The 26,070-nt window shown below is 43.1% G+C and overlaps 2 protein-coding genes across 8 annotated transcripts in view; one reads left to right on the forward strand and one right to left on the reverse strand.

Moving 5' to 3' along the window:
* LOC149349882 (uncharacterized) overlaps positions 1 to 9,544 on the forward strand; it is a 68,036-nt gene extending 58,492 nt beyond the window's left edge. For 2 of the 7 annotated variants that reach the window (XM_089578870.1, XM_089578871.1), the window contains 8 exons: positions 29 to 228; positions 290 to 391; positions 2,315 to 2,428; positions 2,512 to 2,609; positions 7,018 to 7,180; positions 7,241 to 7,382; positions 7,808 to 7,929; positions 8,005 to 9,544. In XM_089578870.1, the coding sequence (XP_089434996.1) occupies positions 29 to 228; positions 290 to 391; positions 2,315 to 2,428; positions 2,512 to 2,609; positions 7,018 to 7,180; positions 7,241 to 7,382; positions 7,808 to 7,929; positions 8,005 to 8,337 (1,274 nt within the window). In that variant the 3' untranslated portion in view covers positions 8,338 to 9,544. Of the gene's footprint in view, positions 1 to 28; positions 229 to 289; positions 392 to 2,314; positions 2,429 to 2,511; positions 2,610 to 7,017; positions 7,383 to 7,807 lie in introns of all 7 variants that reach the window. The other 5 variants (XM_089578868.1, XM_089578869.1, XM_089578865.1 and 2 more) reach the window with 3 other exon arrangements.
* Positions 2,605 to 26,070, reverse strand: part of Gpat4 (Glycerol-3-phosphate acyltransferase 4) — a 36,693-nt gene continuing 13,227 nt past the window's right edge. The window contains exons 8-12 of the mRNA XM_089578872.1: positions 25,437 to 25,530; positions 25,257 to 25,372; positions 23,350 to 23,405; positions 18,925 to 19,139; positions 2,605 to 9,420 (exon numbers count right to left, since the gene is read on the reverse strand). Coding sequence (XP_089434998.1) covers positions 9,253 to 9,420; positions 18,925 to 19,139; positions 23,350 to 23,405; positions 25,257 to 25,372; positions 25,437 to 25,530 — 649 coding nt within the window. The 3' untranslated portion in view covers positions 2,605 to 9,252. The remainder of the gene's footprint in view (positions 9,421 to 18,924; positions 19,140 to 23,349; positions 23,406 to 25,256; positions 25,373 to 25,436; positions 25,531 to 26,070) is intronic.

The following is a 26,070-nucleotide window of genomic DNA, read 5'->3' on the forward strand; positions in this document are numbered from 1 at the left end:
GTATATTTAATTTCTCTGTTCATTTCAGGGTATGCCACGTATTCTGCAACTGAAGGCCGTTCTGTGTGCCGCCTCACATCACAGGCCAGTGACGCGAGTGTTGTATCTATGCTGGCGGGAGAGAAACTAGAAAAATTGACACGGTTTCAACAAAAGGCTGTGCAGGCAAAAGTTGTGATTGTTTTGATCACAAAGGAATTCACAGCATCAAGAACCTCTGAACAGCAGGCAAGTTACAGAGCTCAGCACTGTGTGTCCAGAAACATTAACTCAGAATTAACTATTTCAGGTATTCTACATTGAGCACAGGAAGCATGTGGTTTTGGTCAAGTGTGACGACTGCCCCATTCCATGTTGGTTTACATCACTGATGGGCAATGACCTCATCGCTGTAAGTAGCTCATGCTTTTATTGATAGCTGCAAGCAGTGGATGTGCATATTGCGTCAGTCACGCACTGCATCATCCCTGCTTATGGAGACAATACTGATCAAGCCTTACAGTGCATACTAGTAGTGTAAGACTGCTTGTGCAAGTGAAGTCCACTACACATTGCCATGTTGCAATATTTTAAGTAAATATGGTTTATTTTCTCCTAATTTTGAATGCATTAAATTGGAAAATTGATATGCTTATTTCCTATCTCAACTAGGACGAATTAGTGGAAATCAGTTTACAGTTTTGTAGTTTTTTGTGTTCGACTTTTTTGCAAAAAGTGCAGTGTAATATTCAACACTGCCTGCATCAAGCAAAAATACACAGCCTTAATTTGAAATGCTCTTATTGAACCATAAGCAAATGAACCATAAGCAATTTTTTTTTCAACAAAGTAGTCTTTTGTGGCTCTCAGTAGTACTGTACAGATATAGTGAAGAGGCAGTTACAGTGTCACATGTAATTAGTTGTTTTTGGTTGGGCCACATTTGTATTTCTCAACTAAAGTTAGTCTCAGCTTCGGATTTAATTCATCAAGGACACTTTGTGTGATGTTCACATTTCGACTTTGCTACAGATTGCATGTTTCTGGAACAGCTCCAAGAGTACAGTTTCTTTTTTGCGATCCACTGTGAAATATGAACCAAATGTCTATTTCAATGAGATGTATGTTAGATTTAACTTGCAGATGAGGGTTATTGCGCACATTTTTGGTGGACTTTGTCATTTGCTTGAGGTTCAGTTAGTATGTACTTGCTGGAAGCACATTCTTCTTTGAAAAACCTGCTTCTGCACAGTCCCTGTATTGCGTGTAAATACAAAGAACTAATGCTCGGCTCCTATAGCATTAGAGGTAATAATGCAGTGCGTCACACGTCGCTACTCCCATTTGTTCTTGCTCATGCTTTACCAAATACCATTCTAGAAGGAGTATATTATACAGAGACACCAAAATGAACAACTAGGGAGAGAGACATTTTAGTACAGAACGCAAATTAAGTGTTCAGCATATCCTGCACCTGGTTGATGTAGGCAAGCTGGTCTTCCAGCTGTACCAACGACCGCCAGGCACTCCAGGAGGGAAGTGAATGAAAGGGCACGTGGAGACTACACAGGGTGACAGGTTCGAAGAAGAGGCAGTGCTCTAGACTGGCATATAGAGCAGGACTGTTGGCACAGGAGGGGTCAGAACGAAGACAGAAATGGAATAGTCGGGAAGGTGTAACAAGATTTTTTGAATTCTATCAAGTATAAGTGCTTCAGCAACATTGAGATGTGGATGAGGGCAGGGTACATGATGGTATGAAATTTTCAGTTGTTGTTAGTGTTTCTTAATTGTGCATTTGTAGGTGAACATCTTGCCCCTCATAGGCGGGCTTGACCAGGGAATGACAGGCGCCCGCATGTGAATAACGCGGTCTAGCTGAGCTTAATGTGTGCCGATATGTTTTGGCATTCACTTGGTATATTTTGGTACCCTTGTGTTTCACTCTCATCAAAGTGCAGTCATTGCAACCAGGAGTAGAGCTTGAAGACAGCACAATGACAACTTGATCGGCATGTATAAGCGTGAAAAAGCTACGCACATTACTCATTTTTAAATTTTGCTGCAATGTGACAGTGCTTATCTCACAACAAATACATGGCTGTCCCAACATTTTAGCACTTATACACTTTGCACTGTGATTATGGTCTTCCTTTCTTCTTTTTTTTTAACATGCCAGGTCCTTTCTCAATTGTGGAATCTCTTTGATGGTATTGCCACAGTTGTGGAAGTGATCAATATTAGTAAATAATTACAATAGTATGAGAGCACAGGCTCATGTAAAATAAATATATCTTCTAACACTGTAAATAAAGTGAAAAAAACTCCATTCTAGAGGGACAACCCAGAGTTTGAGAGCATACTGAGGATCCGGATACGACGTGCAACAAGCCCAGACACATCAGAGACTCCAAAGGATGCTGCAGCAGAAGCCACGATGCAGTGTCTGGTAAATAATATAACCTCTCACATTTCACTCGTACGTCTGCTGGCCAAATGTTTACTGTCTCTTCTTGCACCCACTATTTACAGGTCACTTTTATCAAGAGAGAGATTCCATCATTGGAAACGTGTGTGTACATCGCCGGGAGCAGCAAGCTGCAGTCGACAAGATCTGTAGAAATATGCAGGTGCATTACAATTTTTATTTCCAGTCATGCACACCCAACACAGAGAGAGCACAGATGTCATGGAAACTAAAAACTCTCCGCGCTTGAACAACTTGAAACGCTCTTGATTCAGCTGCACAGTCAGCAAATGCAAACGGTCTTTCCAAACTTAGAAAGTCACATATAATACAAAGCCCATGTTTTACAGATCCCCCATAAAAGTGCTATGAGTAGAAAACAAGTTCAGTCGAAACGACTGCAACAGTGCATAGCGTCATTCATGCCCACTACGACAAACAGGTCACAGCTCTAATGACAGCTATAACACTGCTCACCAAAGTAAGTGAGGACCACTCACAGCAAGCATATATGCACACTTAGAATGAGAAGGCTGGTACCTCTAATGCAAACAACAAACTGCACAAGGTTATTTGTTTCAGTAAGTTTTCAAGAATTGTCAAGCGACAAGGCTGCACACATAAATAATGCCTCATCTGAATTCAGTGCGAGTAATGGCAGTGACACTTCCAATGGCCTGTTCACACATGGTAAGAACATAGACAAAAAGCTGACAAAAATGCCCACATCAAATATATGTTGTTCTAGAGTTGGCCTGGCTCTTTTCTAGATGCACTCTGCTGACTTAAAACTTAAGTTACCCACACAGCACTCTAGTGCACTGTCACTCTACCCAAGTATGCAGGCGAGCTGTACTCAAGACATTCGCATATATACTCAACTGCAACAGCTTACCTGTACGCAAAAAAAAAAAAGGTACAGGTATACAATGCCCTTCCAGTATATTTCCCGAGTCGATTTAGAATTTCAGAAAACTGTGGCTCAGTTTGCACCTCAATTGGCTGTCTGCTAGAAGGTACATGACTGTGCATGCATGAGTCGCCATACCCATCATCATCTGTCCTATCATAAGCGAGATGCCATTGACAAAGGCGATGCGTCATGTCAGAATAGCATTCAGGATGGCAAAGTTGTTTGATCAGCGCATCTTCATCAAATTACAACTTACTGCATGAGGTTGCTGGTGCAGCAGAGATCACAAAGTGCAAGTTATCTGCTGACCATGGCGCTCTGACATCAATTCTGATCTTGACCCACAATGTACGTGCAGCCAACTCTTCACACTGACGATTGGCAAACGGTTTGAGTGTGTCAAAGCTCTCCCCAACACTCACCCCAACAGCCTCCTCTGCGTGCTTTCCCTTCATTCAATGCATGCACCTACGGTCCAACTGAGTGAAGTCGACAGATCTACGAGTGTCATAGCTGGGCCCACTGCAAACAAGGTGGAACTTGCCAAGTGCACCTGTTGAATGTAGCACTGCACCAGATGTGTGTAACTCTAATCGCTCTGAAGAACTGGGGATCCCTTAATTGACATGAAAGATGCTCGCCAGTGACAGCTGTGGCTTCTTTGGGCCTGCTTTGGTAATCCCTCTATGTTCAAAGCACCTTTACTAGCATGGTAAACTTACAAATTGCATAGTTGGTAAAGTGAACTTCAGTGATACTGTGCCTTGGCGTTCAGAAGGAAACAGGAACAGGATTTTTGCACTCCATGTAAACAACAGCTTGTGCACCAATATAAGGGGAGGGTTAGTTACCGTGGCTACGACATAGTCATTGTTCTTGCTTCAATGCGCACCTAATATTTCCTTTTTGCAATCTATATCTTGATGGCATCTCGTCTGATCAGGTAGCAATTCTTTTTCTTTTCTTGTTCATTCCACTCCCTCTTTTTATCTGCACACGCTAATGAAAGTGACCAACTTTGTGCCAGTCGACAGGCCTCTGTCCCTGCTTGTTCCACTCGGAAGTGCTGCAGTTTTGTGTTCAGACGTCCTACGCAGAGTGCCCAAGAATATAGGCCACTCACCAGTCACTGTAAAAAGTATAAAAGCAAGCATTGTTCATGTTCTGCCTTCTGCTATTAACTTTCTTTACATTATTTGCTTTCAATGTCTGCCTCATTGCTCCTTCAAGGTCTCCAGTTTGTCACTACCTGTGAGATCAAGTGCTCTTTTAATTGTCACTAATGCTGTGGGCATCGCTGAACTAGCATTGCTAGAATTTTACCTGTATTTCACTCTTAACCCCCCCCCCCCCAAAAAAAAAAAAAAAAATCTTTGCGAATTGTTTGTGTAGCTTTCAAAAATTTCCAACTTGGATGTAGAAAAATGAATGCTCTGATCAAGTCACTCTATATTCTGAATGTGACTGTAACACTGGACGCTGTCTCATTCAGCAGCACCTTCCAGCCAATCGAGTAGAAGAAAATGACAGCAACGGCACACACATGCAGTGGTACGACTTTTGGTATGCCACCAAGTGAGGTGAAAGCCAAGTCCCAGGTTTCAGATGTACAAAATCCAATGAGATAATCTCCACAAATATCTCATCAACAGTGCAATGCCCCTTAAGCCGGTTAACCAAACACTCCTAGAGGCTGCTTTTTACCATTGCAGAGATATTACAAAGGCCATGTAAACCTGCACAACTGCTATTCCAATGCAAAGCCTGCGTCCTCCACCTTCCAGTTCTTTGTCCTTACACTTTACATTTAATCATTAGGAAACATACATGCAGGAAATGAGGATGCTGATATTCTCAGCTATGGGCGAGTTGATCAGGCAGGTTGATCACTTGTTATGTACTGAAGGCATCGCGTGAAATTTGTGCCACACAATGGAGAATGCCTAGTGCAACAAAAATACAGGTAAACAGCTAAAATTTGCACTTATTTTGTGCACTTGAAATGAAGTAAGCTGGGACTTACAGTGGCCTGACAATGTGTAACAGTAAGGAATTAGAGAGACGATGTTGCTGCTGCAACTGTCATGATATTCAATTAGAAGCGCCTGAAATATGGTAGCATTTATGTTGGCTTCCATCTGTTTTGGCCTCAAGGAACTCTGACCATAGTAGGACAAAGTATTCTGTATGCAGAACTCATTGGTCCGTGAAGGACCCACACAAGAACGGTTTATGGCAGGCGTACAGAAAGTCAGAGATGTAAAGTCAAAGACAGTTTAAACATGCAGCTCTCTATATCATTTTGAAATGTAAAGCAATAAGGAACAGCAAAACAAGCAAAAAAGGGTGCAGTGTGCTTTGATGTCTGGTAGCCCTTACTCACATTCAGTGTTCAGTCCACTGAATGTTTTTTGCTAATGCTGCTTATACAGTCTACTCTCGAAAATTCGAAATTAAAGGGGACTGAAAATTCGAATTAAGGGGAGTGCTTTTAATAAATTTGCCGTTGATGGAACCAAAGTGTCTGCTCAAATAAACAGGAAGTTCAAAGAGTCCACCGTAGTGCCGTTGTTAAATGAAAAGGAGGAAGTTTGTGCACATGCGTTACTTTTTGCTTTGTGATCTCATTCCTCAGTACGAAGGCACACATAGAGGCAATTAATAGACAATGGGCATAAAACAGGAAATAGTAGCCCTACATAAGCTATCACACCTCCAGCAAAAACAGCACAGTCACCATCTAGCTTCATCAGACACACTCAGCATGCTTGGGCACAAAAGCTCTTCTTTAAATGCATTCAGTTTGAATACAACATGCAAACGCAGCATTGAGTGATACTACCTACGTGCAAACAGTCGTTAAAAAGATTTTGCGGATTTTCACGGCTAGAAGTGGACACATTATTGGCAAAAATAAATGCTTTTTCAACACAGAAGCAAGCAATAAGCATTAAATTCATCGTCCATAATTAAACAGGACCCACCAGCATTAAGTTGGGGATTAAGCACGTAAATGTTGACTGCCAGTTGGAGCTAAAATTTCTCTTGCATTCATCAGCGCAGCATATTTGAGCACCACTCCATATTAGATTTGACTGCCCTGCACAACTGCAACACATTTTGAATTTCGCCTCCAATGCAACACAGGCGCAAGTTTTATTTGTTGAAAACCTGAATGCATAGACATGAACACTCACTTTTTCAGTGCACTAGTGCAAACTGCAGATGTACACTGAGCAGGCAACAGTGCTTTGGACCAGCAGTTTAGCAATGCACGTCTAACTAGTGCATTAGCATGAAGCCTACTGAACAAACAAGATCCTACAGTACACCATTTTTTCCTAACTGTCAAGCCACCTTACAACCCAACACTGCAATTTTCTCAACTAATGGCATCACTGGCCTTCATAGCAAGATTAAACACTGAATGGATAGGCTAGCACTCGATGGGTACGCATGACATCAAGTCAGTCAGGAACCGCGCTTACTGAAACACGCAAGCTGCTTGTCTGCTTCCTGCGTTAAAGGTTGACTGTTCCACCATTAGGTGAACATGCAGTGTTGTGGTTAAGCTGGCTCAAACATTAGAAAAAGGAATGTAAAGCCTGCTCCAATCCTTTTGTGCCGGTGTAACCTTTCCTGTGCACACAATTCTCAGGGAGATCGGCAAGGAGCTTGCAAAGAGGCCCAACCTGGCTGTTGTCACTGGAGGATTCTTTGGTGCACCTGATGTAGTGGCAAGGACATTCCATGAATGCCGAGTCAACAACGGTCAGACTGACCCACGTGTTTTTCACATCCTGCCCAAGCGAGATGACAAGGTGAGAAACCTGTTGCTGCCAGTATTCAGGAACCTAATTGTGGCTGGTCTTTCGTTGCAGATGTTCACTGGCAAAGTGCAGCAGAACAGCGATGGCTCATTTGCAGCAGTAAATTATGGAAGAAACCTGTTCCTCGGAAACTCTGTGAAAGAGCGTGAAAGTGCAGTGGCACGTGCTTTCGACACATGCATCGTAGTAGAAGGTAAAAGAAACAAGAGCTGGATACACTTTCCACAAGCTGTCACGCTTTCTTTTGTGAACAATGGCAGATGGATACATTTAAAGCTTGCAGATACTGCATAAATGGCATGCATGATCGGTACAGGGCAAGACTGCTTTTATTTAGCTGGGAAGAGAAACTGCACTTATATATGTGAGATACTATATTCTCTACACTGATTCCAAACAACACTTTTTGTCTAAAACGCTGAAATTTATTGAACTGCAATGCCACTGCTATAGTAATGCTGCCACGAGTGGCAAGTTCTCCTTGTTTCCACAATGTTTTAACTGTCCTGAATGCAAGTGCTCAGTGTTCAGAAATTACCAGAATAGTATCAGTTTGCTGCCTGCAGAAAAACAAGAATGAAAAGGAGTAAGACAGTTTGGCATAATGCTTGCATGCAGGGGGTCCTTGTGCAGCTCATGAAGTGGAACAGTTTGTCTGGAGTGATCACTTTGTGGTGCCTGTAGTCTCAACTGGAGGAGCAGCTGGGGGCCAGTTTGGCGTGCCTCTGAAGATCTTAGAGGTGAGGTCTATGAGAAAAATGCCATTTGCCAGTGCACTTCTAAACTACCTTTGTTTTGCTCCTTTTGTATTCCAGACCCCACACGGCATAGCGGAGGAGAAGTGGTCCGTACTATCAGAGAAGGAAGCACCGCCAGCTGAAGTGGCAAAGGCCGTAGTGGAAATTGTTTTGCAGCTCAAGCGAGCCATGATGTCCCACACTAAATCACACCTGGTGCGCAACAAATACAAGAAGCTAAAGAAACGGAACAAGCACTCCCGGGAGCCAGCTCAGCAGCAGGAAACAGATGCCACACACACCACGGACTCTGGCCCTGCCCCAAGCTTGATCAAGCCCACTGTGTCATTCCGAACCATGTCCCACTGGCAAAGGATAGTGAACTACTTTCGCAAGAAGTCCACCTCCTAGCATCTGCCTGGATAAAACTATCTCTCAGGCCGCAGAAGTGGGTGGCACTCCAAAGAACAAACCATTCTAGTTTCAATCAGGCAGCCTCGATTCTGTGTCCTGGCTAACAAGTGTGCAAGTCACCGTGCACATTTTAATCGCTCGGAGAGTGACAGACTGTTCCAGCTCCAAAGAGGTGGTATGTGGGGTTAAAACGTTCCGAAGCAACTCAGGATATGAGGGACACCTTAGTGGAGGGCTTCGAATTAATTCAGACCACCTGAGAACCTTCAACGTGCACTAACATCGCACAGCACATGGGCACCTTCTGTGTTTCACCTCCATCAAAACACGGCCGCCACAGCCGGGATAGAACCTGGGTTCTCTGGCTGACCAGCTCCAAAGAATGAAAGTGTAAAAAATGAAAGTGTGAACTCCTGCGTTGTACAATGGCACTTTAGCAGCCTGCACCCAAGCCTCATCACATCTTGTAGTAATTATCATACACTACATCCATTAGCCACGAGCAATTCAGAATTTGTCTTGTGCGTTCAAAACTTAACTTTATTGAGGTATTCAGAGATAGCACATCTCATTTCATCCGCAACAACGTGACAAGCTCTTCATCCTTTTTTTTTGTCTTTTTTAAAGGCCAACATGTTATCACAGTTTGAACCAACCTGCAAGCAGTTGTAGTCATCTGCTTAGCAAGCTACGCCAAACACTGAACATCATTATTATATATACACGGCCTGAGTACGCAACTGATCACAAGATTGTACATAGTTGTTTCCACATGAATAAACTATCACCTCTGCGTGACCCCTTTCACTGGTTGGCATGTCGCTGAAAGGGCCTTGCGTAGCAACTAAACCAACCCGTGCTATGTACATGCGTGTCCAAGCAGTCTCTCTCTCTCTCTCTCGGTCCCCGGGCTCATGTGAGCTTGAGGCGTTGGCTGAAGTCCTTCTGTTGCTGTTCCTTCCACTCCCGCTTGACATAGGAGCGCTTGAGCAAACCATCCCAGTTCAAGTCAAGGAGGCCACCCTGCTCGGCAATCTTGGACTTTACCCGGTTGGCAAACTCCACTGATGACTCGTCGTCCTGGAAACAGCAACAACATGCTCTCACTATGCAAGCCTTACACCACTGCATCACTTAGTTACGTCAAGGCGACAATGCAAGATCTCAAATGTTTATGCGATCAAAAATAAATAGAAAGCAGATATGTGCTGGTGGTTCTAAACTTGAACAAGACAAATGAAATGCTAACACAAAAGCACAACCATATCAGTTCCTTGAAAGGAAATACAAGTCAGGTTGATTAGCACTCCTGAAGGGCAGTCTTTGCGCTTTCAAAGTAAAATTAACCTGTGCTTGTATTTAGCTTCCCCATTCAAAGCTTCTCTCATTTTTCTGTTGGTGTTTGAATTGTCTTGTGTGCATTTTATTCAATGCTGATAGTATATGTGGCAGTGAAAGGCACAGCATATGGCAAAGCACAGCATATACTATATAGTTTTCATTCAAAGCATGTACCCTTTATTTTCAACATGTCTACTGTGATATGGCGTGGCTTGTGTGAAAAAGTTTCGTCCCTCGGCACATGCAGCCCGGAACTGAAAGGTGCGATCTGCACCTGTGCAACTACTTCAGTCTAGCTCTTAATTCCTATGCCAACATTTCATCACAGAATTACACACTAATGCATAACATGGAAGTTAATGCATGCTGGAGTCAGTGATAATCTTTTTCTTTTATACGCATCATGGAGTTGCTGTAATTACCTGATTTTAACGTGCACCCAATTTCTAATGCACTCCATTCATAGTGTGGTTTTGGTTTTGTATCTGATTGTTGCACACAAGCCATTTTGAGGTTCGATTTTCAGGGGAAAAAAAACTACGCATTAGAATCGGGTAAATATGGTAGCTGTTTCAATTCAAACCAAAGAAAATCAATTACGCTACAATTGGGCTTGCTTTCACAGACCTGATGCATGATGGTTGAGTGCATATTCAACTCCCTCGCAGAGTCCTTCAATAAAAGCACGAGCAGGCTGACTAACAATGCCGAGTGCATGCTTCTGCAGTTAGAAGAAGATGCTATTCAAAAAAACTTCCCACACTATATTACCTTGAAGTCGCACTTAAAACTAATTTTGCCCGTTTTATACAGGAACCTACTACATGCTACACTGATGCAGTGATTTGAGAGTAATTTTATAACTTGGAACAGCCATGGAATTGATTTATCATCAGCATTTCTAGTAGTACACACTAAAACTCCTCTTGATTCTCATTTACCATGTTGAAGGCTTCTTTTAAAGTTCTCACATTTGACACATTGCCACCAGTGTCTTTCCAAGCTTAAGCTATAAGGCCACTTTTGCAGAGAACTTTTTAATAGAAGATAAAAAACAGAAAATTAGTTGTCTGTCTTGGGAAGGACATTGTGTTATCCTAATTAAAATATAAAGCTGTGAAAAAAACTTTTTATTTTTAAAAAATGTACTAATATGCAACTGATGCCAGCAGTCACAACTTTAATTTAGTTTATTGCAAGTCAAATTGATTTTGCTGTTACACACATAAAGAAAGGAGTGGTGCAATGAACCAAAATAATTACACCATTAATTGTCACTGTGTAATAACGGAATGACCAAGAACAATGGTTTTCGCATAGGCGTCTGGACAGGGATAAAAATCTTGCACACGGATAAGTTCGTATTCCTTGCATCAGAAGGAATGACCAAATAGTGAGTTTCGAGAAAAACGAGAAAGAAGACTACGAATAACTACAAATGCTATCAACTAATGTCCAAGACAGTTAAAATCCACCACATTTGTAGATCAGCTCTTCCTTAGTCTTGCGTTCCCTTGATTTTGCTCGTGTGGCAGCTGACATTTTTTTTTATTGTGTTTCCTGCAGCATCAGTTGACCAAAAAGATTTCCAGATATGCTGATGGTCACCTATCAGGCAAGCTCTCTGTGTGTACAGATCAGGCTTGGTACCAATGTGCTTAAAAAAAGTCGAGCGTACCTCTGCGACCATTGTTGAAATGACATACAAACCAAACTTCAGCATTGGTATCCTGAAACCATCTAATGCGTTCCACACAATCTTGCGTTGCTTTTGTGAGCTTTTTGTAGTTATTAAATACAAACAAAAATAGACGTATATGGCAATAAATGGCTATAAGTCTAAACTGAAAAATGAACAAGAAAAACTAAATGCTAATGGAAAAATTAGGTTTTTCTTTAAATGGAAAGCTTTAAGTTACGGTTTCGCAAGATGCGCAGGAGTTACAACTTTAGCTGTATCTTTGTAACGGTGTTAAATAGAAACAATTTTTGTTGCAGCTGATTCAGGAATAAATCAGCATTTTAATTAAACATTTGAAAAATTGAACTTTATCAAAAATATTGCTTTTTAAAAGTGGCCTCATACCTTAAAATACAACTGCACAAGGTCCTGGATAAGAAGTTTGTTCAAAGTTTACCTTAGATGCCCATCACTTAAAAAACAATTCCGGCATTTGTGTGAAGAAGTGTCTCTTTCCAGCACAACAGGCAGGAGACAATTGTCTAGCTATTCTTGAAAATCCATCTAGTGGCACAATTCTTTTCTACGCAGTTCAGCAGAGCAAAGTATGAATTATAAGCCAGTGGACTACATTCTGTGTGGCAGAACATAAAACTGTTAAAAGCACTACAACAGAAGTTGCTGAAAAACTGAAAAAACAGTATCATTCTTATGGCACTTCACACCAATGAGTGTCCAACCATACTAAATCTTTACCTTCTATATTTATAGATAACAAATGAAAGGTGCCTGCATCAGTGGGTGCAGGAGCATGTACAGCTGCAAGTTACGTGCAACATGTGCTGATTAGAAGAAATATTTCATAATAGTTTCTACTCTGGCAACAAGCTTGTAGATTATGGTGCATCTGAAATTCTGTTTTGAAATGAGCTGGTTGGCTTCATAGTCAGTCGTAAAGCATTTTGTCTGAGTAATATAAATTAATCATGTCCCAATATAAGTTGCTGACTGTCTGATTCCTGTTCATGAACACAATTAGCAGAATTAAAACAGACTATGCGCAAACTTCTTCAATGCAGCTGATAGCTGCATTTCAGCTTCTCATTTCAAGTTTTAAAAGGATTAACAAACACAACCAAGAAGTATAGAATTTAATATGTAAATAAAACATGGAATAAACAAACTTCCTGACCCCCCCCCCTCACCCCCCCCCCCCTCAAAGAAAAGTTCTGGAGTCCCTGGTACTGTGCCTTGTGTAAGTGCAATGACACCTTCAAACTGTCACCATTACAAAATTGCATCAAATAGGTATTTCAACACAGCAATACTGCATGTTGGCAAAGTGCAAACCAAATAGTATGTGACTATGTTCTGTGGAACTCTTCTTTTTTTTTTTCGTGATTATTTCACTTTTATTTCCTGGTCTAACTTAAAACTTCCAGCTGAAGTTTTGGCGCACAGTAACTGCACCGTTTTGCTAATATGCAGTGGCATATTAGCACACACACACCTCATTACACTTGACTCAATCCAGGCACCAGCAGCCAACAATGGCTATCAATGGAATGCGCAGGCAAGCTTTTCCTGAATACAGTTGATCCCAGAGAAATCAAACATGGATATATCACACTATTATTTACATCTATCACTCATAACAACCCCCTAAAAGTAAAGCAGCAGTGTTTGAATTTTGAGGCGAAAGCTTCACTACGCTAGGTAAAGCCAGTTTTGCCGTGGCTCCAAGTTTCACCTTCAAATGCCCTTGAGCTTCGAAAGCAAAGGAAAGGTGTACAACTGGCCCCCTGGGACCGTGGACATCTTAGTCGCGCTTCAAGCTACGAAACCGATGAAGAGCGGCAGCTTCGGAAGCAAAGGAAAAGCACATAACTGGCCCCTGGGACAGTGAACACCTCAGTCGCGCTTTAAGGTATGAAACCGATGAAGAGTGGGAGCTTTGAAAGCAAAGGAAAGGTGCATAACTGGCCACTGGGACAGTGGACAGCTCAGTCGTGCTTTAAGCTACATGGTGGTAGTGACAGATGTGCGCTGCATGCAATGGCATTGACAACGTCATGGAAGAAACGCGGCACTGAAGCCTTAGGTCGTTGGCGTTCATTGTGTTCATTGGCGTTGACAACGCTTGGGGGATTCCCCTAAAAATATTTGGTCAACACTGTTCCCACTTCGAGTTATAGATCAATTCGCTCTCGCCCTACCATAAGCTTGCCGTCCCGGTTAGCTCAATTGGTAGAGCGACTGCTCCGGTGTGGCGGTGGTCCCGGGTTCGAACCCCGGACCAGGACGAATTTTTCTTTAACTACGAAGTTTCTGTGAAAGCTGTATAGCTTTCCTTTGTGGCCGTATGGCTGCGCTCGGGTGGACGTCAATGAGTAATTACTCCCTTATTACAAATCTATTCCACCTTGGGGGATTCCCCTAAAAATATTTGGCGTTGACAACGTTTCAGACTCCAATGAGTTTCATGAAAGGAGGTGCGCATAACTGGCTCCCTGGGTCAGTGGACGCCTGAATTGTGCTTTGAGGTACGTGGGGTAGTGAGAGAGAGATGTGGGCTGCATGCCTTAGCCTTGACAACGTTGTGGCAGACATGCAGCACTGCAGCAATAGGCCGCAGCTTTCATTGGGTGAGCAAACTCGCGATAAACCATTAAATGCCACCTGCCAGGGTGGCAGGGTGGGCGTGCTGCCTATCCAGTGTCCCAAACGCACTCAACGTTACAGACACCAAGCCGTGTATAGTTGCCCAATACGCCATAGCTTTCACTCTCTAACCAGGCTCAGCAGTAGTTAAACCGCAGCTAATAAAGTTAGCTGCAGTTCTATGCTCTGTCATGCTCTGTTAAGCGTGTCATGCTCTGGCTACCGGCACGGTAGCCAGAGCATGACAATTCTTGGTGACGCTTTGACATGCTTTCGCATCAAGTGCCCTACATGCAGTGGAGAGACCTATTTGACCAAGTAACTGCTCTGCACTGATAATGAGAGTGAACAAACAGCACTAGCAGACTCTGTCTGCTAGTCGCTAGCAGACAGAGAGGTGGCGGAGCCGCCCGCTCAGCAGTGGCATGTAGCGCAGCAATGCCTCAAAACGCGCTACTGCACTAGTACTTAATCCAACGGTACCACAGTTTCTTCGCACCCCTGGCTTCTATACTTCACTTTCTCTTTAATCTGAGTGTGACTCCTACCCTATAGCCAGCTAGCGGTGGCACTTATGTCAAAGATACTGAGCTCTTTGGTTAAAATCGAATTTCGAAAACTGAATTCGGCACAATTTTTTTTTTAGTTTCAGCCAAAAAGCACAATCCCTTAACACATGACAGAAGCCAACAGCCACAGAAACCAAGGGGCACAGGGGATTTTTTTTTTATTTTTTATTTAGTATTTTGTGGTGTTGATCAATTTAGAATATTACTGACAATGTTATCGCTTAAAGTAATTGATTAGAAAAGCAGAAGAAAAAACAACCACACGCCGCCGGTGGGATCCGAACCCACGACCTCCGAACACACCGGACGCGTAATTCGGAGGTCGTGGGTTCAGATCCCACCGGCGGCGTGTGGTTGTTTTTTCTTCTGCTTTTCTAATCAATTACTTTAAGCGATAACATTTTCAGTAATATTCTAAATTGATCAACACCGCAAAATATTAAATAAAAAAATTTAAAAAAAAATCCCCTGTGCCCCTTGGTTTCTGTGGCTGTTGGCTTCTGTCATATTTATAACGAGCCCCTCATTCCCCTTCCCTTGTTTGCTTAATTGCTTAGCGAGGGCCTTGGTTCTGGCAGCCTTGACGCCATAGGAAGCATAAGAGGGTTCTCACGCAGCTTCCACCCTCTCCGTTCGATGACGTTCTACGTCACACATGCGGTAAATCAGGACGTTCTACGTCCGCCGCTTATGAACGTGGGTGGCGCTGATGAACACTCTCAAGGTTAGGTTACTTGTAAACATAAATACCCCCGAAAGTAGAAGATTTGACAGCCGTCGCCGTAGCTCAGAGGTAGAGCACCGGACGCGTAATTCGGAGGTCGTGGGTTCGGATCCCACCGGTGGCGTGTGGTTGTTTTTTCTTCTGCTTTTCTAATCAATTACTTTAAGCGATAACATTTTCAGTAATATTCTAAATTGATCAACACCACAAAATATTAAATAAAAAAAATTAAAAAAAAAAATCCCCTGTGCCCCTTGGTTTCTGTGGCTGTTGGCTTCTGTCATATTTATAACGAGCCCCTCATTCCCCTTCCCTTGTTTGCTTAATCCCTTAACACAGTCTTTGTTCTGGTGTGCCCATTTTCAATGCAAAATCGCTATAATGAGGAAAAACCAGCATTCAGAATTCCGCTTGTCATGCAGTGAAGTTGACTTAGCTGACCAAAAGCTATCAGCAGCGGCTTGCCTGGCCCATCCTTGTAGCTGAAGGCGTCATGACCTATCATGCCTATACTTTAATGAGCAATTACTATGTTTATAGTGCATTCGTAATAAGATTAGACATCTTCCGATAGACGACGACTAGCTCCACATCCCTGCCCGCTGCAGGTTCGATGTGAAGCAAGACAGGCAGTGGTGGAACTGCGGCACCAATTGCTCCAAACTGCGCCAAATGGCAAATGATGCTACATGCTGCTACAAAATCGAGTCTTTGCTCACTTTTGTGCCACATCTGCACCATAAGATCATGGTAAAACTTTGATGAGAGCAAAACTGAAACTGAAGCCCGCACTTTTAAATGTTGGCTGTGCACTCCTTCCATCACACTCCTTCCACGACTGCGTCACAAAAAGGACGAGTAGGGAAATACTGGAAATTTTGAACAGTTTGTGAATAGAATCTGCTGTTTTATTTGAGTTGTGCCACACGTTTTCGTTTGAAGTACCGAACGAATATCCGAAAATCACGGATGTTCCTGCTCCCCGCAACTCGTGGTCAAAAACTGTGGCGTTTCTAAACAGCACTCACTAGCTTGACATCCACAAGCTCGTGCTTATTACAGAAATTGAATCTTTCTTTTTTCGTATAGCCGATCACCAGCATGCTACAAAGGCGTGCGCACGACAGTGGTAGGCCTTGCATGAAAGAAATTTGCTGACGGCCATTGCGAGAGCTGCCGCAGTCACCCCACTCTCGCGGATCGAAAAACGGAAGCGCAGCACTGCACACTGTGTCATTACGTCGTGCCATGACGCAGCCGACAGTTGGCTGTGAACGCAACAAATGTGTTAACGAAGAAAGTGAACAGGCACCAGTGCTCCTGCCCTTTTCGGTCCCTGCGATGCGCGGCACGCATGGAAATGACTTGTAGCTGAGCACGCGTTAGCTGCAGCACGTGAGCATTCCAGCAGTGTATACGTGGTGGCCACTTTCACCCTGCGCAATTTTCGTCATTAGAATGGTCCTTTAGGCTATTTGGGATAACAAGGAGCAGGAGTATAAAAACTGTGGTTTAACTACTGCTGAACCTGGTTAGAGAGCAAAAGCTATGGCGTATCGGGCCACTATACACGGCTTGGCGTCTAATGTTGAGTGCGTTCCGGACACTGGATAGGCAACGCGCCCACCCTGCCACCTTGGCAGGCGGCAGTTAATGGTTGATCGTGAGAGTTTGCTCACCCAGTGAACGCTGTGGCCTATTGCTGCAGTGCCATGTGTCTGCCACAATGTTGTCAGTGCTAACGCATGCAGCCCACATCTCTCTCTCACCAACCCAACATACCTGAAAGCGCGATTCAGGCACCCACTCACCCAGGAAGCCAGTTATGCACACTTCCTTTCCTCAAAATCATCGGAGTCTAAAACGCCAACGCCAATGAACACAATGAACGTCGACAGCCTATGGCTTCAGTGCTGCGTTTCTGCCACAATGCTGTCAATGCCAACGCAGCAGCACACATCTCTCACTACCTGCACGTAGCTTAAAGCACGACTGAGGTGTCCACTGTTCCAGGAGGACAGTTAAGCGCCTTTCCTGTGCTTTCGAAGCTACCACTCTTCATCGGTTTCGTAGCTTACAGCGTGACTAAGATGTCGACTGACCCATGTATATTTTGTATATTTTGTTTTCGCGCGTATAGTATTTTGTTTCCCCACCTCCGGTTAAGTACACTCGCGTCACTGCAACAATGGGATTGCGTCACCACTAGCTATTAAATTGATGCCACGTGTCAGCAAGCGGAGTATCATTTGAGGAATTTCCCAACGGTTTCTGAAACTGAAGCTGTCCTACTTTTTGTGAAAGCACGCTTCAAGCACCTCTGCATGCGACTGCCACTCCAGAGAACTAATTAAACCATCACAAAACTTTTCATGCGGAACTTTTAACAGATCAGTCAAGGTTTGCTGATATGCTGAGAAGAAAGTATTGCTGCCAAAATCACTCCACTGTTTATCGTGCAAATGGGCAACATTGATGAGTCCATTGCAGGGATGAGTGTGGCTGAACAGAAAGAGAGAAAGAGAGAGAGCGAGAGGAGTGAGTGTGAGTGTGTGTACATGTGTGTATACCTAGCAAGTCGCAACCCATGTCCCACCGATGGCAGCACCTGCCATATAAGGACAGTGGCGCATCGCTTATTGACCGCTCCTCCACTGCGCCCGAAGGGGTAGGAAGACTCCCAAGGATCTATGAATGGACAGAACGACCAATTCCGCATTGGACACCAGCCCATTATCACTATCTGAACAACTGCCATCTGTGAAAGCTGGATCTGAACACCGGAAGCGAAGAGGGAACCGAACTGCTAGTGCACCTAATTCACGTTGGGCCTAACTACCCAAATCGACTATTTTTTTTTTTTTTAAGTTCAGGCATACATGGGTTACAGAAAAATAAGAAATACTATGTGGGGTTTTAATTGCAATGATACCATTCTTGCATTTTGTGAAGATTTTTTTCTTTATATATCTAACTATTTTTCACCCTGAATAAAAATAGCACAATGTCAAGCATTTTTTTTCCCATTTGCTCGTTATAGGTTTTTTTTTTTTTATGAGTGCTACGACGACGAAATTTGGAATAAGGGTTTACCAACTTTTGTTCTAGATCACAGTGAAAATCTGAGCTTGCTGGCACCAAAAGTAGAAATTTTGCTAGAACGTCCTTCCTTTATGCGCTGCAACAGGCAAAACTTTGATACAGAATGCAATTTTTTCTGCTAGAAAAGCAAGAACGCCTGCAACAAAACGCCATTTTTCCTGTTACAAAACCTGAAACCGCTGCGACAAATTGCAATTTCTTCTGCTACAAAAGCTGCTAGAAGAAGTCTACTGTAGGTTCCACCACTGGACAGGCCTAATAACACGAAGCGAGCTACGCACTGCCATAACGCTGGCGGCTGGCACCTCACAGCAGCAAAAGCACTGCTAGCAAAAATACTTCCATGCAAAAGCATAGCCTTACGTCTAGGCTATGGAAAGGTTTATCTATTTGCATGCTTCATATATCAAATTAACAACGTATCAGACTGTTTCATAATCCCCTCTGAGCTCAAAATATCTGTGATTGACTCGATTATCGTTAGTCAGACAATGAATTCTACTAACCCTTTTGTGCATGGGCGGCAGATACCACACATCACAGACAATAGCCCATGACGACATCATCATTGCCAGGTAGTGAATATAGTTCTGCTTGCTGCTGTTCCAGAAGGCATCTCCAAACCGTGCATCGTACTTGATTGCAGCTGGGTAGATGGTGCCACCAACCTCAAAACTGCCTTTCTTGAATTGCATCACTGATGTGTTGTTGATGCACGTGCCTAAAGGAGCCAAAATTCCACATCATTAGTGAACAGAATTCACATTTGTACCTGTTATCCAGTGTAAAACTGAGTAACCTCCACATGTATGTAACCATAATAAAGCTCACATTTCAAATCTTTTGAAGACCAATATGTGATTAGCATTCTTTAAACGCGACTCATATTTGTTTGTCCCAATGTACTAAGAGGTCTGTGTAAAGTGAGTGGAAAATATGAGACACTGAAGAGGAACATTAAATGTAGCTAGATTGAAGATTAGAATCCCGAGATAGCCAGTACATCATTTTTACTAAGAGCAGAGCTTGGATGACTCAGAAAATTATATAAGTGCAAAAGAGATGTAGCACTGCCCCTAGCGAATTGTGTGAACTTGTGCCTGACAGCGAATCGTTCATCATGTACTACCACAATAGGATGAAAACAGTGCGACAAGTCTTGCAGAGACATGGCTTATTCCGCATGTCGCCTCCTCAGCCAGCCTCTGCGATACCTTTGTGCGCAGCAACTTCAGAAGTGCACGTCAAGCACAAGCGCTTTGGGGCATTTACACTCGTGCTCGACAGTGAGACCACCATGTCTAGTAAGGATAGCAAAGAGCATGAAAGGTGGTGCAGAGTACAGCGAAATCTGTTGATACTGATTGTAACAAAGGGCTCGCCTGGTCAGCGGGTAAAGCAGCTTCCATTTTTTATCGTTTTCTCAGACGCTCCAAGAACCCACAACATCCCACGTCATTAAAATGATGCCACATTCCAAACGGTTCATGGTGGTGTAAATGGGAGGAAAAATCTGGGACTTAATTAGAGATTTTCTCAGCAACAGAATAATTTTTTTCCCCAAATAAAATGCTGAAATAGTGATCTACAGTCTAGCGTAACCACTTCGCAGGGTTTCTGTTTCCCATACATTATATTACATTATTTACTGCATGCTAATCTTGATAATTCTCAAACTCTCTAAATCACTCTTTTTCACAGTTGCAAAGACAAAAATAAATTGCTGTTTGATTACCGAGTGAACCACACCTCATGCAGGTAATATGAAACAAATACAAATGTAATTTACCAAAAAAGTTAAACTCGAAATTTTACTTGAACAAATATAGTTTAACTATGGGGTGCAATTTTGTACCAACAGGGTCACTGGTAACATCGCATTAATGATTACTGTGGCTGCTTTCAGTGAAACTCTGCAATATTATGGTTCTGATGCCTTTCCTTCAATGCAATCACCTTTAGAAAGGAACTGATAGCAGTACCAGGGGCGTAGCCAGGAGGGGGGGCTTATGGGGCTTCATCCCCCCCCCCCCCCCCCCCCCCCCCGAAATTATTTAGAACTGTCACCGACTGCAGCATGGCCCACGTACATATCGCGACTTCTGCTATCATAGTTTTGTTCTTGCCTGGATCGTCTGTCCTTCCGTGTGTAAAGTTTAGTATCTGTGATTGCGCAAGATGTTTATTTGCCTTGTTTGACGTATTATATTTATTTATTTATTTACAAATACTTTACAGGCCTCCGGAGAGGCATTGTGTAAGGGGGGTCAAATACAGAAGTTTGTGTAAAATAGGTTAGAAACAAAAAGCCTAGTAAAAGTGCAGCAAAACAGACAAAAACAAGTGAGTTCAGATAACATATCGCAGTTCACAAAAAATTGGTAAAGGTACAAGGCTACTATGCGTCATGGAACAAAAAATGGGTGAAATACAGAGTTACACAAAAGCAAAAGAAAGCATTTCAGGTATACATGAGGGTAGCAGTGCATAAACAGGTCCAATGAAGCAAAAGTCTCCAGCAGCTGAAAGCAAAGCTATATGAATCATGATTATATAAATGACGGGCTAAGCGTTATCAACGAAGTGTTTGAGTAGATGTTCGCGAAAGATGTCATGATTACGCTGCAGGGCGATGCAGTCCGGAAGATCGTTCCAGAGGCGGATGGCGCGCGGGAGTGACGAGAAGTTGAAAGCATGAGTGCTGCCATAAATGCGAGCATAGCTGCAGTTATTATGTAATCTATGTGATTCTATGTGATAGGTAGGAGGGACGTTGTACATGTGCTGGCGGTGAATCAGTGGCATGGATATATTTATGAAAGAGATAAAAGGGCAATGTCGCAAGCAATATTCAAGAGTGACTTTTGTTTAGATACGTACATTAAATGGAGACATACATGTATTTAAATATCTTGTTGCGAGGTTTTGTATATACATGCAGTAACTTTGTTTCCAGTGGCACTTTTTGTCCTTTATCAAGTTGTATCTTCGCACTTCTAAGGTATTTTGCAGAACTCCTCGCTTATACAAGTGATTCGCTTATACAAGTGATCGCTGTTGCGACTGAAATTTCGGTGTGATTACTCGCAATACATGACCAGTAACAGCTGCTGCTGCGCAGTACACTGGAACGAAGGACAGCGTCATTGAGATTTTTCCCTGGCCGTTGCATATGTACAAAAATGTTAAGGTTCTTGAACGATAAAGATTCATTGCCCCACAATGTAATGCCCCACAACCGGGGCCTTTGAGGTAATAAATAAATAAATTAATTAATATATTTGTCCTCTACTTGCTCATTTCATGGCCTTTAATATGTTTTCATATCAGCGGCATGCACTGCTTTGCTGGTTTTAGCCTGAGATAGTTCTAGACTTCGTGCGATATTTTCTTTACTTATTAAATACGCAAAAACATGGAAGCATTGGTATCAGTTATGTTGCCGTGATTTTTATGACATACGAATATATTCTTTTATTTAAAAAAATGCATATTTCACTTGTCTAGGCAGTGTGTAGCGTTATCTAATACACAGTGGCATTGTCAGTGGCAATGCAGTTACTATTCTTCTGTCTGATCCCTCCACAAATTCTATGAGGAGGCCAAGCTGCAACATGAGCCCCCCCCCCCCCCCCCAAATAAAATTTCTGGCTACGCCACTGAGCAGTACTGCATGTAAAATAAACCATACTTTAGGTAGAATACCCCAGAGCTGACACATAACAGTGCCAGCTCTGGTGACACCACACAGCTTTGTAAGAAAACCTCTTGTAATGGTTAACAAACATTTAAACCAGTTTCAATGTTTGCAAAACCACTCATTTACTTATTAGCATTGTTTCTGTGAAGATTCAATCCAACATTGTAAGCAGATGAGCACTTCCACTCTCAGTTGTTGCAGCACTTTCTGTTCATACCTATCAGCAACATACACATCACCTAACACTAAGCAGAAAAACTGCTCAAGCAGGGAAGTGTGTGTGGCAGACACAGTATGTAATGCTAGGACAACAGCAACGTCAAATGTTCTCGCACACAGACTGAAGTTTATGCACCAAAAACACTAAACTGCTCACAAATTTCAGGAAGTAATATGAAAAGCTCCGTCACTCCATTCTTAGTGCAGAAGGGCATTAATCAAAAATTACGGAGGGAACTTAAGGAATATTTACATGCTTTGAAGGCAAAAACATTAATGTTTTAATTTATAGTTTTTCCTTCCTTTCTAATGACACATCTACTCATTAGCATACAGTCGTAAGGCAACGCATGCACTAGGTTCGATTTTATTCACCAAAAAGCAAAGCGGTTTTTTGGCCTATGGGTTGCGCGCTCGCCTTGCAATCTGAAGCTGCCTTCGATTGAGCTGTGGTTCACTGCACCACCTGCATTCGTTCATGGTGCGCTGAACTCAATTCCTCAATTCACAGCGCACCCCGCACACCCACCCTCGATTGAGCTGGGTGCAGTGGTGGTGCTGCTGTGGTGCACAGGACCATAGAACCAGCTAGCAAGGAGATGCAAGAAAGTTGTGCATGTGCAGACAACACTGCTGACACGCTGCACCGTGCTGGCACTAGCAGCACTTAAGCAGTATTGGTGCTGTGAACCAGTACTGAATCAAATGCAGCGTGAAGGTCCCTGGTTCAGTCCTCCGCACCTTAGGAAGAAATTTTTTTTTCTGGACGCCGATGCCGGGTTTCGTTGCTAATGGGCCGTATAAGGCTTATGCCTTAAAATCAACTCACGGGCCGGTACTTGGTCCTCAAGGCAGAAACACAACAGGGAGTGTTGAAGACCATTTAGCACATGCTATCAAGGCCCACAATAAAGTCGGGAAATTAGACCAAATAGTTATCCACAAAGATAGCATTTCTGTCAAGAAAAAAAAGCAACTAAAACAAAAAAAGAGTGAATAAGTATGCAAATACCTTCAGGAAATATAAGAATTGGAAGCTTCGTGGGATCTTCAACGTGCTCACGAAGACTGTAAAGCAAAGATGGAAATGTGGTGATCTTTAATAAAACAAGCACTCACTCATATGGGTGTGCGAACAGAACTCTTTTTAAACCAAATCGAATACAAATAGGCTAACTTTACTTCCAAATCAAATATGAATTGGTATGGTTTATGGGGTATAACGTCCCAGAGCGACTCATTCTATGAGGGACGCCGTAGTGGAGGACTCCGGAAATTTGGACCACCTGGGGCTCTTTAACGCGCGCTGACATCGCACAGTACACGGGCCTCTAGCATTTTGCCTCCAAAATGCAACCGCCGCAGCCGGGATCGAACACGCGTCTTTCGGGTCAGCAGCCGAGCACCATAACCACTGAGCCGTGGTAGACAAATACGAATTGCATATTTATTTATTTATTTCAGATATATGAAGGGCCCTCGGGTGAGGGGCAGGCTAACAACATGGCATTAATAAAACAATTATTCGCTACTAGTGTCAATATTCCCACAAAAAGAATACTACTTATGCGAATCAGAAGCGCTATAGGTCAGAAGTTAAAGCTGTAGCCACCGAAAGATACAACACTGGTCTCGAGGAAGGGATACACAACACAAAGTCAGTATATTAACTATATAAGTGCCATGAAATATGCATAGGAAAACTACCTTTCGCTACTGATAACAGCAAACAAACTAGCGCTGAATATCCATGGATGAGAGGAACGAGTTACAACCATAGCCTCCCATATCGGCCATTAAAGCAGGGCAGGTCTAAACCTGGCTGAACCCTGGAAAACAAGCCATTCTTGAAGACCACATTTATGAGCATTATGAGCATTGCCACACAAATGGACTGCGTCGCGGAGCTGAACCCTCCTTTTTGCACATACCACTCACGGCAGCATGCTGTCTGGCGTTGGAGTGGTACCTGTTCTACAGCGACGGCTGTTAAGCGCCCATTCCCTGGGTTTTGAGTCATACTAGTAGTAGTAGTAGTAGTAGTAGTAGTAGTAGTAGTAGTAGTAGTAGTAGTAGTAATCTGTGTAACCGGAGTGTGTCTGCCACAGGGACTGCCTGGAGGCAAGTACCGTATAAGGAGGAGGAGGTTGGTTTGGTTTTGTGGGGTTTAACGTCCCAAAGCGACTAAGGCTATGAGAGACGCCGTAGTGAAGGGCTCCGGAAATTTCGACCACCTGGGGTTCTTTAACGTGCACTGACATCGCACAGTACACGGGCCTCAAGAATTTCTCCTCCAAAGAAATTCTAGCCGCCGCGGCCGGGATCGAACCCGCGTCTTTTAGGAGGAGGAGGAAAGTTACCATGGAAGCAGGAGGGTATGGAAAGACCGCAGGAATGCGTAACTAGAAGGCAGTTACCATGGGCACCACATGGTAACTACCAAAGGAGACTATGCCAAAAGCGAAGGAATGTACCACGGTTCATCTACAACAGGAGAGGCTCAGCAGTGCTGGCACTGTGCGCCTGTAATGACAGACTGTAGAGGAGCGCAAGTCAAAGCACGAGAGTGCGTACAAACTAAACAGAGCGCTATATAACAACACATATATGCATGTCGATTTCAAACTCTTTACCTCAATATATCGCAAAATATCAATGAATCTCACGTTACACAGTGATAACTGTCCTGTGAATGTTTTTGAAAATGTAGTTGAAAAAAAAAAACCACACCATGCCCTATTCGAATTTCCAGTTATTCGAAAACTATTCAAAAACTTAAGAACAGATTCAAACCATTTCAAATAATTTCGAAGTACACTATTTGATTCCTTCAGTGAATCTAACAGAAGAATAATCAATTCGCTATTTGAAAATTTAGAATATTCGCACACCCCTACTTATCTGCAATGCATAGCTCACCGCTTGGCAACTGCCTGCCTGTCCTTGATCTCTGCTCGCTCAAACCAGATATGCGATGCCGCCTTGTTGAGGGCTGTCTGGATGACGCCAATAAATCCACCTTGCGTCTGGCCCACCTGTCAACAAAACAATGTTTCATTTAATGTTCAATGCCCAGAGGTTGCTTGCTCACTCCCTTACCAAGGCATAACAGTTGTCACTTGCCAACATGGCCACGTCAATTGGGGAAGTGTGGTTTGCAACACATATGCCGCCAGGCTTCGCCCGGTTTTCTCTGAAAAAGTCACCTTGTAGTTCAGCATCACATAACACGGCAGCCAAAACGCATACTGTAAACACTCCACCTTTCAAAAAGAAATTTTTAAAAATTCTCTCTTCGTATCTCTTGTGCACCTAACTTGTACAGAAAGCCTCCTATATAGTAAAAATGCTTTGTAACAAAAACATTCAGATAATGAAAAAACTTGAAGGGACACTTAATCTCCAGCTTAAAGGTATGACGCGACAACGTTAATGGGTCCTTTCAGCGGCCATTACTTCACAGACGTGGACACCGTTCTTTCTTTCACCATTATATAAAGCTTAACCTGCCCTTCAGGGTACAATGTGAGAGCATTAAAGATCCTTCCCAAGCAAGCATTCCTTATCTGTCGCCTATAGGTTCTACCTGCATGCCCATATATGCGGAATTGGTCATTCTCTACTCTACATTAATAGATCACGGGGAGTCCTTGTACCACTCCTGGTGCAGTGGTTGAACGATGCGCCACTGGCCCTTACAGGTGGCTGCTTCAAACAGAGCCGCCAGTAGGGC

The sequence above is a fragment of the Amblyomma mixtum genome, chromosome 3, assembly GCF_055824585.1.
Source record: "Amblyomma mixtum isolate Tamu chromosome 3, ASM5582458v1, whole genome shotgun sequence".
Classification (NCBI taxonomy): Eukaryota; Metazoa; Arthropoda; class Arachnida; order Ixodida; family Ixodidae; genus Amblyomma; species Amblyomma mixtum.